General features: G+C 39.0%; 1 protein-coding gene across 1 annotated transcript in view; it reads right to left on the minus strand.

Annotated features, from left to right (window-relative positions):
* Positions 1-391: 391 nt before the first annotated feature.
* The window catches only part of NBEA (neurobeachin), a 513,899-nt gene continuing 500,753 nt past the window's right edge, over positions 392-13,537 (minus strand). Inside the window, 5 exon segments of the mRNA XM_035900172.1 lie at positions 392-482; positions 2,606-2,757; positions 3,481-3,543; positions 3,545-3,687; positions 7,027-7,128. Coding sequence (XP_035756065.1) covers positions 392-482; positions 2,606-2,757; positions 3,481-3,543; positions 3,545-3,687; positions 7,027-7,128 — 551 coding nt within the window.

Genomic DNA, 13,537 nt, shown 5'->3' on the forward strand with positions numbered 1-13,537 from the left:
CTTGAAAAGAGGCTGGAGATGGGATGCATGTTAGGTTCAAAGCCTAAACATTGAAACAACTGGACACAAGGTTCCCCAGAATTTTCAAAAGTCTCTTGTGGCGCATCCTACTACCTTTTCTCAATAAACAAAGATATATGAAATAATTACCAAAACATCTCCTAATTCATATAATTTACATGATACAAGCTTGCTTTTCAGCAGCTGGTGTTCAGTTGTGAAAAAACACACAAAGTAAAATGGTTGCTGACTACAATGTACAGCTATTGCTGGGTGTAATGGAATGTACAACGGAGGTCAATGCAGACGTGGTTTTCCACCAGAGACTACACCTTTCATTGCAGCACTTGTGCTCTCAGCTTTACCTGGGCTTTCAGTTCTTTGTTCCGCTTCAGTATCTGTTCTGATGTTCATAATGCCACCGGTTAAAATCTATATTAAAAGCTACGATGCTGCCAGATGCCATGCCAGTAATCAGAGTTCTGAAAAAGATAGAAAAGATGGTCCTGTTAACCCTCTTTTACCTTCTCAAGCAGTGGTTTACCATAAACAGTAAAAAAGCTAAAAGAACGAGGCACTTTTTGCAGCACTGTCTGAAGATTAAGCTCGTGGCTGGGATTCAGTTTGCAATGGAGACGCGACATTTAGGTGTCAACATATGAGTGGCACTGCCATGTTCCCATTACGGTCCAGGGAGATCTAGAGATCCCTTCAGTCGCCTTCACACAATCATGCCATTTGGGATGTTCCTGCATACCCTTGCATATCTTCCCTTCCCTCCAGCTGCCTCTTCAGAAGGGTGTGGGTCTTCACTAGGTCCTTTGTCACATGGGCCACCCCGGGTACATACCTCAGACCTCCAAGGTATCTCAAACAGTACTAACTAGATATGGGTAGGCAACCAAATTAGGCCCTAACTAGCACCCTCAGTGCAGCCCGAGATCAAGTCTCTGCAGATCACTGGGCATGTACTTCAGGGTGAGTTTAATTTTCCTCTGGACTCCACAGGCTGTAGCAAGTAAATTGCAATGGTTATTATGGGAGCTTATTCCTGTAGCTCACATGAAGACACCTATGCCAAAACACCTTAATTCAGGTGTTTTAGAACCCAGCTGCCTAATTTCAGGCACCTCATGCCACTGGAGGTGCCCCAGGATGGCTGACACCTCTACGCTGGCTGGCAGCTGGGACACAGGACCTGTGGAGCGCTCTGCACTTGGGGCTGCAGCTGGGATCAGCTGGATATTCCAGACAAAATGAGATGCCTCTGTGAAGACAACAGAACTGATCCCTTACTCCTAAGCTGATCACACCTTGGTACTCCTAAAAAGCTTCCCGTTGAAATGTACCCCCATATTTACGTTGTTCTGGTGGCAACAGTTCAGGTGATTTTCCAGTTATCACATATCCTCTAGTTCTGGTAGCTGAGTTTTAAAATTGGAATAGATATCTATCACCACTTCTGTCAAACCATACAAAAGCCATTCTCTGCTTAATTACGTGACTAAAGCTAAGAAGGTACTTAAAGCACTTTGCAGAGCTGGGGCTTTCCAGCCTGGTATTACAATCAGGGATAGGGAAAATAGGCTACCTGAAATTTTTTGCAGCGTAAATAAATCTCTTCGAACAGAGCATAGCACTGTATGCATAAAATGGCAAAGCTCCTGAAGCAAATGGGCCTCTTCCAGGAGGTTTGTTTCAATTAGGCTGGTTTGAGACGAAAGACTCGTTTCAAGTCACCTACTCATACCTGAGTAAATTAGATATGTATTTTGTTTATAGGTGTTTGTTGCTATATAAAATGTGTACATAGCATAGGAATGCTGAAAAGTGGAAGAAAAATAACCTGAAATGTATGCTGTATGATTTTTCTCGTATCCTATGAATTCTTTGCATCTCATGAGTTTGTATATTAATATGAAATACAAGACTGATGCACAATGTAAAGAGCAAATCCACTCATAAGCCTGCATAAATGCAACACATGGCTTACATTATAATCACAGTACAATAGCAGACTGAGGGACCAGGTTCATATATCTTTTACATTTACAGTGTGCTTTTTAGAGCCACGGCAGTGACTGACAAAAATCTAGGCTTGTACACTGCATCTCCATTGCTCAAGAAGGTCAAAGGAAAGGACCACACTCACTCCTGGTGGATAGATCCACTGACAATGTTACATATTATAGTCTATATGCAACTCCAAGAAGTTCTCAAGATCTGCATAGCTGAAAATCAGAAAGGTACTTTCGTAATTTGTTTTAAGGCATTAGTTAATAGGCACTACTGCACTATGATCCAGTCTGACTGTTCCTATGTTCTTAAGTTAATGTAATTTTACTCATATTTTGCTAGCCAAGTCTTTGGGTTACTGACTTCAATGATGTAAGTCCTCACCTTAATGTTAAGTGCGTGTGCTGTGAGACTCAAGGATCAGAAAAAATGCTGAGTCAGATAAATCAAAAAAATAACACCGGGGGTAATGGTTTTGTACCATATCCTGTTAACGAGTACACACCATAAATTCCTACCGTAAAGTTAATGGAGATGTATACTTTGTGTAATTTTAACATTTACATATAAATATTAATGCCAAATTCACCTCTGGTCATGAGACAGATCCATAGCTCTTATGCCAGCATCACAGCCAGGGTAAATATAGAGCTGCTTGAAGTCACAGGCCTGCCATACTTCCACTACACCGTTGTCTCCCCCTGTCACCAGGTTCTGCCCATCGCTGCTCAGGAGGATGGCCTTCAGGAGGAAAAGACAAAACCCAAGCACACAGTTAGCTTTTACGGAAATGGGTCAGTATTACAAAAATTTAATCAATTTATAAGCATTTCTGTTGCTCTGCCCACTTTAAATTTGAAGAAAAAGGCTACCACTTCTCTTTCTCTCCAATGAAAAAATAAAACAACAAATTTTGGTTCTCCAAATTTTAAATAAAACAATTGTGTAGTTTTAAAAATGTTACATAACCAAACAGCTCTTTAACTGAATCTGCCAAGACTTGAGTTCAGCACATAACATTTTGATATTTGTCCTACAGTACTCGCTGACATCACTACCACCTAAAGCAGAGCGGCAATCTGCATTCCTAATGCTGCTTCAAGTGCTAGTGGCAGAGCAGGGCCCTGAAGGCACGAATTCGTGTCTTGGCTAATAAAGGAAGAATGGATTCTTTTCAGAGCATTTTGTTTTAAAGACGTATTTCCCACCAAAATTTAATTCCAAACAAAAATTCCAGGAATCATGTGGGATCATAAACAATTTCTTCTTATTTATTCTGGAAAAGCTCGAGTGCACTTTTGCATTTGGAGATGCAGACGGGAGGATTTGTGTTTGCATGTGACTTAACCAGGAGGCAGCAATTTTACCTATGTCATTTACTTTAAACCACACTGCAAATAAATTCAATCTATTTTAATAAATAAAGGTGAGACACAACGAATGTTTGCTTGCATTTAGATTTACCCTGGTTGAATCATTGATCTCCATCTGAGCTAAGAGTTTGCCATTAATGCTGAAATTGCTGAACCAAAAAAAAACGTCCTCGTTCATAGTAGATGATGCAGTGACCTTCACTAGATACTGAAATTAAGCGAGGATACAAGCAGTTTTCTGTTCCTTCCAGGGCTCTCAGCAAATCTCCAGTAATTGTGTGTACCAGACAAGGACCTTCTGTATATGAAAACATAATATATCATATATTTGCTGCTAATACAAACTATATACACTGTGCACAGAGGCAATGCATAACACACCTTTAGATAACATTAGTTCTGCGAAGGTATAAGAAGATGCAATGTTTGCTTAAAGAGTTTAAAATATGCAACAGAAATAGACATGCAAGAGCTAGCATATTAAGAAAATAGGTACAACATGCCTAAAACCAGCAGTTCATTATTTACTTAAAGTGGTAGGAGGTTTCATTGATCTGCCTTCTAAAATATTTTTTCCTCTTTCCAAGCATTCAGAAGCCTCAGTCTTACTGATTTCCTCCAACAACATGAACTCTTTTTAGCCTGCCCATTCCCATTAAACAGATGGGGCCCTATCAGTGACTAGTAGGAGCAGCTCCCAGAGGGCATATAATCGCATCACTGCATATTTCTCCTATAGACAATGGCAGTTTCTGTAGGTCCTCTCCCCCAATGAACGTGTCATGGGCATAGATTTCAGACCTGAATTGTTTTAACAACGAGTGTCATCTGACAGCCGACAGAGTTGCTACGGTATCTGGACGATAAGAGCTTTTAGGAGACTACACTATAACTGCATTTACTCCAGAAAGATTTTAATGTGAGATTTTTAATGTCTTTTTAATACTGGTTATGAAAGAAGAAAACAGCTGTGAAATTTACAATGTACATTTTAAGATGCAACACTAGGTTATTTCCATTTCAAGAGCTGTGAGAAAAGCTCTTTTGAAAGCGAGATCTGTATTCCTACTAAGAAAAAGAGTCTCTTCTATGATAAATGCAATGAGTCATGGGAAATACTAAATGTTTTCTTTTATGAATCACAGGATACTCCTGGACAGCACAGTAATCTCTTCCTTATACAACTGGCTCATGACCCCGAAAATAAATTCATACTGGCAGACTCAGCCACCTCACATTAAGCCCTTCTAACTTCTCTGAAAATCACACAGCAGCTGGGTTTGCCCAGGTAGAAAGAATCACAGCATCAGCGCATTTGCCCGTGAGGCCTCTGGTATGGGTTTTTATCTGTGTTTGCATAAAGCCTTCTGCAGAGAGATCCCAAACCTGACTGGGTCCATGGGGTACAGCTGCGATGGAATTAATTGATTTTCTCAAATAGTTGAGTTTCAGCTTTGGAAATACTGAAGTGCCAGAATGTTATAAGAAGTGATGCCTCCAGCTTTAGAATAATTATCATGTTAGATTTTTCAAAAGAAAAGTGTAATACCTCCACATTGAAGCGTACTGACAAACTGCCACTACCTTAGCTCAGCTGATTGGTGGTGGACATGAAAAGGCACAAAGAAAATCTTCCGATTTAGGTTGCTACGGTAAAGACTGACCACTCTTTTTTGGGTGTGTTGGGTAAGAATATGCAAACATCAACCCAACACACTGGATTTTTCTCAGAGGAGTCTTACATGTGCTGTCTCCCTGCCTCAGCAGGTTCTCCCAAGGGAGCACAGGCAGGAAGGCAGAGCAACACAGCACTGCCGTGGAATGCAATCTGAGAAACTGGGAAGGGACTGGGAGGGACAGTAACTGAAGAAGAAGCTTTAGAACAGGCACCTGCTGGAAAACAGCAATAAAAAAGGGTTTTTTTCTCTCCATTTATATACAGAATAGAGTTTGAAGAGGAAGAACAGGAGAAGAGTAACTTGGGGGCAAACTGGGCCTTCATTTCTCTGGATCAATTAAAAATACATTCTGGATCTGATGTAAAAATTTTTCGTCCTCCAGCAGCCTTTACCTCTAAAAATATATACGTTACCAAAACATCACATACTTCATGAAGCAGAAGATAACTGAGTACAGAGTCCAGCTATTTTAATAAGAGGAAATTTGCAAAAAGATATTTGGAAAAGGTACACTATTACAGCAGTAAGAGTGTATATAGCTGCCTTGAAAGATAAGAAACAGCAGTGCTGCAAGAAAAAAACTTTAGGATCAGTGTCACTGTACATTTTTTTCATAAATGTCTTGACTTCACCTATGACTGTTATGTAGTATGTCATTACGTGAGCTAATGACCCATAAGGATTTCCTGTTAAAAGTGCTTTTGCTCCAAAGTTTCACACTCAGCTTTGAAAATAAATGTTGAGCTTCAAGGCAGTATAAAAGACGGTAACCCCAGAGCTCAGCTGTGAGCAGAAGTGGCCAGAACAAGCATCACCTCCTTCGTACCCTCAGAAGCAGCCAACTTTTTAAAAAGGAGCACAAGGATATCCATGGGATGAATAAAAGAGGCATCACTGCAGACAGAGAAAACAAGTAGCTGGATATGGAGATAGCAGTGGAGCGGAAATCAGATAGGAAGAGAGATAAGGAAGAAGAATCTTAAGGAAGGACAAGGGCAATGGAAAGAAAGGAAATAAGGGAGAAGAGATAATGCAACACAAAAAAAAGTAAGAGAAGGGGGAGGCAAATAGCAAAGGAAAAGAGAAAAGCACATGCAGTTTGCCAAATTAAGAAAAGAAGCTGAACGGAAGAAGGCACTGGGGGAAGAAAAGTGGCCATGGAATTAAGGGGAAAAGGAGAAGATGGGCAGAATAAGTGAAATGGAACAAAGGAAGGACAAACAGAATAAGGAAAGATGAAGCAAACACTCACTGAGGTGGGTGCTTTATTTACTTTGATTACCAGTTATACAGGAGACTGCTGTAGGTTTGGAAAGCTATTTTGAAAATTTGTATTAGCAGTTGTTGTATACTCTGGATTCCATAGTTAAATTATAGGGAGAAAGTATGAACAGATGGCTCAAAAATTTTAATAGAAGAGAGGTAACAACAAACCTGCAAACTCATTGTTATTTGGAATCCACTACAAAAAAATCCAAAAACCAAAACTACTGGATTAAATGCTGTCCACAGATCCAAACACAAACAAATTGATCCTGCTTCCCTTGCTGAGGAGACCGAGGTCAGTCCTACAAACTGCCATTAAATTAAAATCAGGGTGGAGAGCTTGGAGCTGGCCCTCCCCTAAATACAGGTCTCTATCAGAAGGTTTCTTCAAAATCAGGAGATGCCATTATGAATTACAGTATAAATTTTTATCAACTACTCTTCCAGATCTGGAGGGAATAGTGGCACAGGCTGACAGTTGCAAGGAACGATCAACTTAATTTGTGTCTAAACGTCCTAATTCCAGATAGTAAGTCATAACGTTCAGAGTAAGCTGCTGCAGATTCCTCCAGAATTACAACACATCTTAGTAGAGGGGACTTAAAGTGTATGTGGCTTGAGGGAAGACTGAGAAGTACCACTAAAAAAGGCTCTAAAAATGTTAAGACCTAAATCATAAAAACATTTCTGACCTTTAGCACCACTGATAACGAGTCCCAGCTCTGCACAGACCGACACGCAGACAACTTCATGGTCGTGACCAGTTAGAACAGCCCGAGGAGCTGGATAATCACCTGTTAAAAAAAAAAAAAAGAAAAGAAAAGCACAAGAAGAAAAACAAAAAAAGGGAACAACAGAGGAATGCCAAACTAGACCTGTTTTATCAACAAAAGAACTTTGCTGTAGTTTGCCTTAAATAAGTAAGCCTCATAGAGGTGCAGTATGCTTAAATACCTCATACTTAGGTTTCTGAGCAAAATACATTCAGATATCATAACGTTTCATAAGCACAGCTTCCCAATGTATTAATTCATACAATAACTAAAATTAAAAATAAATTTCTTTGATTTAGAATTATGGACCACACATTGTTTACAAGACAGAAATGATAACACTACATCACTGGTTTATGACCTAAAAATACTGAAAATGTGTATTTCAGATAAAGAATGCAAAGTGTGGTGGTATTAAAAGCAGCTGTAATGTAAAGATCTGCTATTGAACATATATGTCTCTAGACTGGACTTTTGTAATGTCTTTACATTATTGAACTATATGTTCAATATATTATGAACAATATGCTATTGAACATATATGTCTCTAGACTGGACTTTGCTAAGGACCTAAAGAGTAGCACAGAATCACAGAATCACAGAATGGCAGGGGTGGGAAGAGACCTCCAGAGATCATCCAGTCCAACTCTCCTGCTAAAGCAGGGTCACCCAGAGCAGGTTGCACAGGACATTGTCCAGGTGGGTTTTTAACATCTCCAGAGAAGGAGACTCCACAACCCTCCTGGGCAGCCTGTATGAGTTGAGGATGTTCCTATATTCATGATCATAATTTGGTTCATGAAACTGGGAGTAGGAAAAGAAGAGAGGAAGAACAACACTGTACTAGGAAGATACGACTGTTGCATAGACATTGATTCAGAGACACATTGAATGCTTATAGATTAAAATTACACCTAAAAATGGTTATGGCTATGCATCATTTTATATATATCACTATGGATACCTATGCCATTGTTATCACATTTAATTTATTAAAGAGTAGGATAGATTACTCCCTAAATACTTATTTTTTATATTCAGGAGTGAAATGTGTTTTATTTTGGGTTCAAACAAGTGGGCATTTATGTAGTGTATTTATGACAAATAGCAACATTTCTGTTGTTTCTAATAATAACAGATGCTGACATCTTAACTGTGAAACTCCTATATGCAGTAAGGAATTGCTCAGTATTTGATATTGCTTTGCCAGGCAAAGAAAGTTAATCAGTAACCAAAAATTAGCAACTTGCTAGAAAACACAGATTTCATCTGGTTATATTTACTGTGTACAAATGAAATACAGAAAATTGGGAAATTCCAAAGGACTGGAGCTCTGCAAGTGTAGTTCAACTACTTAAAAAGGACAAAAGAAATGACCTAGGGAACTACAGATGAATTACTGTAACACTAACCCCATGCAAAATAACAAAATGGTTAATCCACAGTGCTGTCAACAATGAATTGCAGGAAAAATCTCATTAATGCCAGTTACCATAATGCAGTGGAATGGGAGTCTTGTCAAGCAAGCTTCTGACCTGGTTTTTGACAGGATGACAGGTATAGCTGATAAAGATGGCTATGCTAACATGGCCTTCATGTATGTTTTTAAGATATTTGTCTTAGTAATACAATGTTTTGATTTAAACCTGTTTTATATGGAACTAACTGTGGACAACATGAATGGCACAGAAGCTGGTTCAATGACAGATCTTAATTTTTTATCCATAGAAAGGTATCTACTGTGAGCTACATAGTAGGATACTGGAAATTAGGGTGTCCAGTTGGGAGCTGGGAATAGATTTGTGACTGAATACTAACCAATAATGTTATCTACAGGCTAATATAAAATCTTTGATGGTAAGATATGGTTGTACATAAAACTGATGCAAAGATTCATGACCAACTGTATAAAAAAGAGAGAAAGTCATTATTATAAAATTCTTTGCATTGCCTAGTTAAATGTAGCAAAGATAGGAAAATGTGCTTTATTTATTTTATTTATTTTGAATGCAGCCAGGAAGGTTGATGCTCCTGGACAAGCACAAGCTCTGCTCACTGGAGAGGAGATTCTGTTCCAGACGGCAGTGAGACAAGAGAAGGATTTATGGAGCCGGAAAGGAAAACTCCCTCAACATTAACTTTGAATGCAATAGCCTAGAATAGCAAAGAGGAGTCGAGAACTATCTTGACACCATAGACCAGAAAGATTCAAGTCTTGTACCCACATTTACAGAAATGAGCTTCAAGGAGGGTCACCTAACTGATATAGAGAATAAGACAGAAGGCTGCACAGTGTTTAAAGCGTTTTCTCCCTTCACCCCACAGGCAGCAAAGCAGTGACTTGACCACCATAGCTGGGAATCACAGGCATAAAAGATGTCCAACAGACCAGAAATTTATCTTGCAGCTAATGGCACAGCGAGGTCCAATGGGTGAATGGCTGCACACATTTCAACCCTGCAATAAAATGCAGTTTCCTAACTGGAAAAACAGTTAAACCCTAAAACAAAATAACACGGGAACTACTGGAGTAGCAAAGCAATATTGCATGGGTTTGTGGAAGATATGCTTTAGGAATAGAGGCTTGGATAGACTTTTGTGGGTCAATGAATGTGGTCTGTTTTATTGCAGACACTCACTTCATATCAACCTGTTAATAAATTAGTGAAATGGCTATCTGGGCATGTGACTTGGAAGGATATTCCAGACCTTTCCTACTCTAAAGGAGAGAAGTATTTTGATTTTCAGTCTCAATTTATTCCTGTCTACCTTGTATCTCTTTGTTCTTGTGTCAGCACTGTCCTTTAGCTTCAGGTCTGCTCTATTGTGTTTTCCCAGTCACGCACTCAGAGAAGAAATGAGCCCTCTCAGCCTTTCCTTTTGACTCTGTTAAACAAACCAAACCCTTATAAACTCCTTGCCATTTTTACACTCATCCTAGTAACTGCCTGTGCCTGTCTAGCTCCAAGTTCTTTCTTAAAATTTGAGTAGCCAGAACTCTATATAAAAATAGTTCTTGAAATTTCAGGGTGAATCTATAGTATTTCTTGCCAAACCCTAATGTCTCCTGTCACCAAAATTTTAACAATAATACCATGTATTTTACTATCTTTTTGAACCAGCTGAGAACTACCAACCACGGATTTACAGACCTTAGTTTTGGACCCAATAGTACAGGGTGGGTCGATCTACCTGGTCTTACCATTGCACTGTACAGACACATTAACACTTTCCTGTCTGTAATGAAAACAGCTACCCCAATAAATCCTAATTTCCCAATCTTTAATCTAGCCTGCACGAAAAGAATCTTTCTGGTCTGAAAGCTGAAGGTGTGAACTGAAAACTGGGCTTTAGTGCTCGGGAAGGATGGATGTTGGAAGAAACAGAGAAAGATGCTTTCTGTATCTCATCAAGGATTAGCTATATTTGGAGATTTCAATTTTTATAATTTCCCCATCAATGTTGCTGTTGAGAGCCCCACCTCCTTTTCAGGTTTTCTTTTCTCCAAGTGCATAACAGAAAAGTGGAAAAAAAATGCAGTTAAACTAAATTCAGAACTTTCCACTTTTTTTTTTTTTTTTTTTTTTTTTTTTTTTAAATTCTGTAGGTCCTCCTGGAAAAAAGAGGAATTATACTCAAGGGACATCTTGGCTTAAGCTCTGGTTACAGAGGTGTATACAGTAGTGTCATCAGACTGCAAGGGTCAATGACTTAAATTATTAGATGGTTAGAAAATTTTTAAGGGAAAAAAATAATGCGATTTTCAAAAGGACATTTTTCTCAGTGTTTCCTAGGAAAACACTGTTTATTATCATGAAACTGTAAAATGTCAGAATATGAAAAATGAGCATATTTAATTGACTTCTTGATTTATAAAGGAAAAAGCTTATAAGAAAAAACTGCCCTGAAACATAGATCTTTGAGTCCTGTTTTTCAGTAAATACAAATTAATAACAGAATATCATTATTAGGAGTAACAGTCTGACAGTAATTGAAAATGGGATTTTTCCCCTTAGGGCTCAAAGAAAAAATTATTCAGTGATACTTTCTACAGGAAAAGCTGTGGCATGGGGAAGAGAACCTCAGTCATATTACATTTTATTGCTAAGGACAGAAGTTGTGAACTCCAGGAATCATTTAAAATCTAGCAAAATATTCTGTCACTGTCACATCACCACTGATAGATGCAGCCAGAGGTCAAAGGCTGCAGCTCTGAGGGAATTGCAGGTGAAAATATCCTACCTATGAACTGAGATACCATCACTGTAAACTCCCTGTAATTTCCCCAAAGGAGCACCTTTGAACCGAATTACTAGAGGGCAGAGAGAAAAAAAAAAAATCTGTCTTGTATTTCCAAACAAGTAAGTTTTTCAACAAAGCCTAAAATAAAATACATCTGCCCTTTCTCTCTGAAAAATATAATGCTTAATACTACTGTGAGGTTTTTGTGGAACAAATGGTGCTCTCTTATGGTAAGGAAAAAAAAGATGAAGAAAAGAAAGAGAAGAGACGGTTTTTCTATTTCTCTCATATTGTCCTTTTCTAGGAATCATGTACAGATTGCTATGGGGACACATCTAGGAGTCTTCTGTATGAAGGAGCATGAGAGCACAGGCAAATTCTAGCTTTCATTTAATTTCTGACTTTGGCAGAAGCAAGTACAAAGCTATAGCTGCATTATTTGTTGAAAACAATTTAGTTTACTATTTACTATTAGCACTTTTGAGGGGATACTCTTAAGAAAAAAAAATCTTAGAAAATACTATTGCTTTCATGGAAGTGAAAATGTAATAGCCTTCTTGAATTTTTATTGTCAGAAAAAAACATCCTGGAGTTTGATGAAAAGGTAAGGCTACAACCAATAAATAGGAATATTTCAAAATAGGAAATAGCCAATAATGATGTCCACAACATGTGGGAGCAATGATTTAAAAGAAAGATTACTGACAGAAAAATATTCATATATTCAAAATATTCTCACCTCTGGTAGAACTGATTTATTTGTTGAGGAATGTGAGCAGCATTGTATTTATCTACAAACAACTCACCAAGGTGAGTGGACTTTTAGTTATCTTGCAACTATCCAGAAAAAGGAAAAACAGGGGAGAGTAAGGATTTGCAGCTTCTTTTCCTATTTCTTCCACTAAATTACTTTGAGAACTTTGGCAAGTCACTGAACTGCCCTGTGCTGTGCAGCTCCCATCGGGTATGCAGCAAAACATGGGCACAGACATCTACTGATAAAATGCTAGATTCAACTGCATTAGTTCAGGTGTGTTATTGGCTCATTTCCCTCCACATAGCAGTCTTAAGAGAGAGATGTCTTTGGCTACCAGGGTAGAGATGGCGGCAGTAAAAATGACACAGTGGTTTTCAAAGATCTTCTACTCTGGCAGAATAGTGATGTCCTGGTTTCAGCTGGGATCATTTTCTTCCTAATAGCTGGCATAGTGCTGTGTTTTGGATTTAGTATGAGAATAATGTTGATAGCACCCTGATGTTTTACTTGTTGCTAAGACTCGTCAAGGACTTCTCAGCTTCCCCTGCTCTGCCAGGTGCACAAGAAGCTGGGAGGGGGCACAGCCAAGACAGCTGACCCCAACTGGCCAAAGGGCTATCCCACACCATATGATGTCATGCTCAGTATAGAAACTGGGGGAAGAAGAAGGAAGGGGGGGATGTTCGGAGTGATGACATTTGTCTTCCCAAGTCACTGTTACGCATGATGGAGCCCTGCTTTCCCGGAGATGGCTGAGCACCTGCCTGCCCATGGGAAGCCGTGAATGAATCTCTTGCTTTGCTTTGCTTGCATGCGCGGCTTTTGCTTTACCTATTAAACTGTCTTTTGTCTCAACCCGTGAGTTGTCTCACTTTTACTCTTCTGATTCTCTCCTCCATCCCACTGTGGGGGCAGTGAGCGAGCGGCTGCGTGGTGCTTAGTTGCTGGCCAGAGTTAAACCACAACAAGTACCAAGATACTTTATTTTAAAAATTAATACCTACATTGTACAAATGTATAAGCACTGTAATACCTTAAACATGCAAAGCAGATGGCATGTGTGCCAACGTGCTTGAACAGGACCTTCCGACAGCCATCCAGTCCACTCTGTACAGAACACACTGGTGGCTATTCTTAAATGGCTGCCCTTTCAAGGTTAAACTAGGGCATATTATAGGGTCTTAAAATGCGGAGGGGTATAAAAGAATAAGTGAGTATTATGAGTTCAGGGTAACTACTCTTTCAAGATACAAACTCACAAACCCTGCAATGTTCACAATTTTAAATTGTTCCATAAATGTGTAAAAGGAACAAATAGAAGTATACTTTGTGACAGACCTAAAAAAAAGTGCAGGTTAATTTGACAAAGATCCTTTATGGTAGCTTTTACCCTTCCTTTCAGGTAGATACAGAATACACTCACTGGGATGG

The sequence above is a fragment of the Egretta garzetta genome, unplaced genomic scaffold (genome assembly GCF_000687185.1).
Source record: "Egretta garzetta isolate BGI_Z169 unplaced genomic scaffold, ASM68718v1 scaffold40, whole genome shotgun sequence".
NCBI lineage: Eukaryota > Metazoa > Chordata > Aves > Pelecaniformes > Ardeidae > Egretta > Egretta garzetta.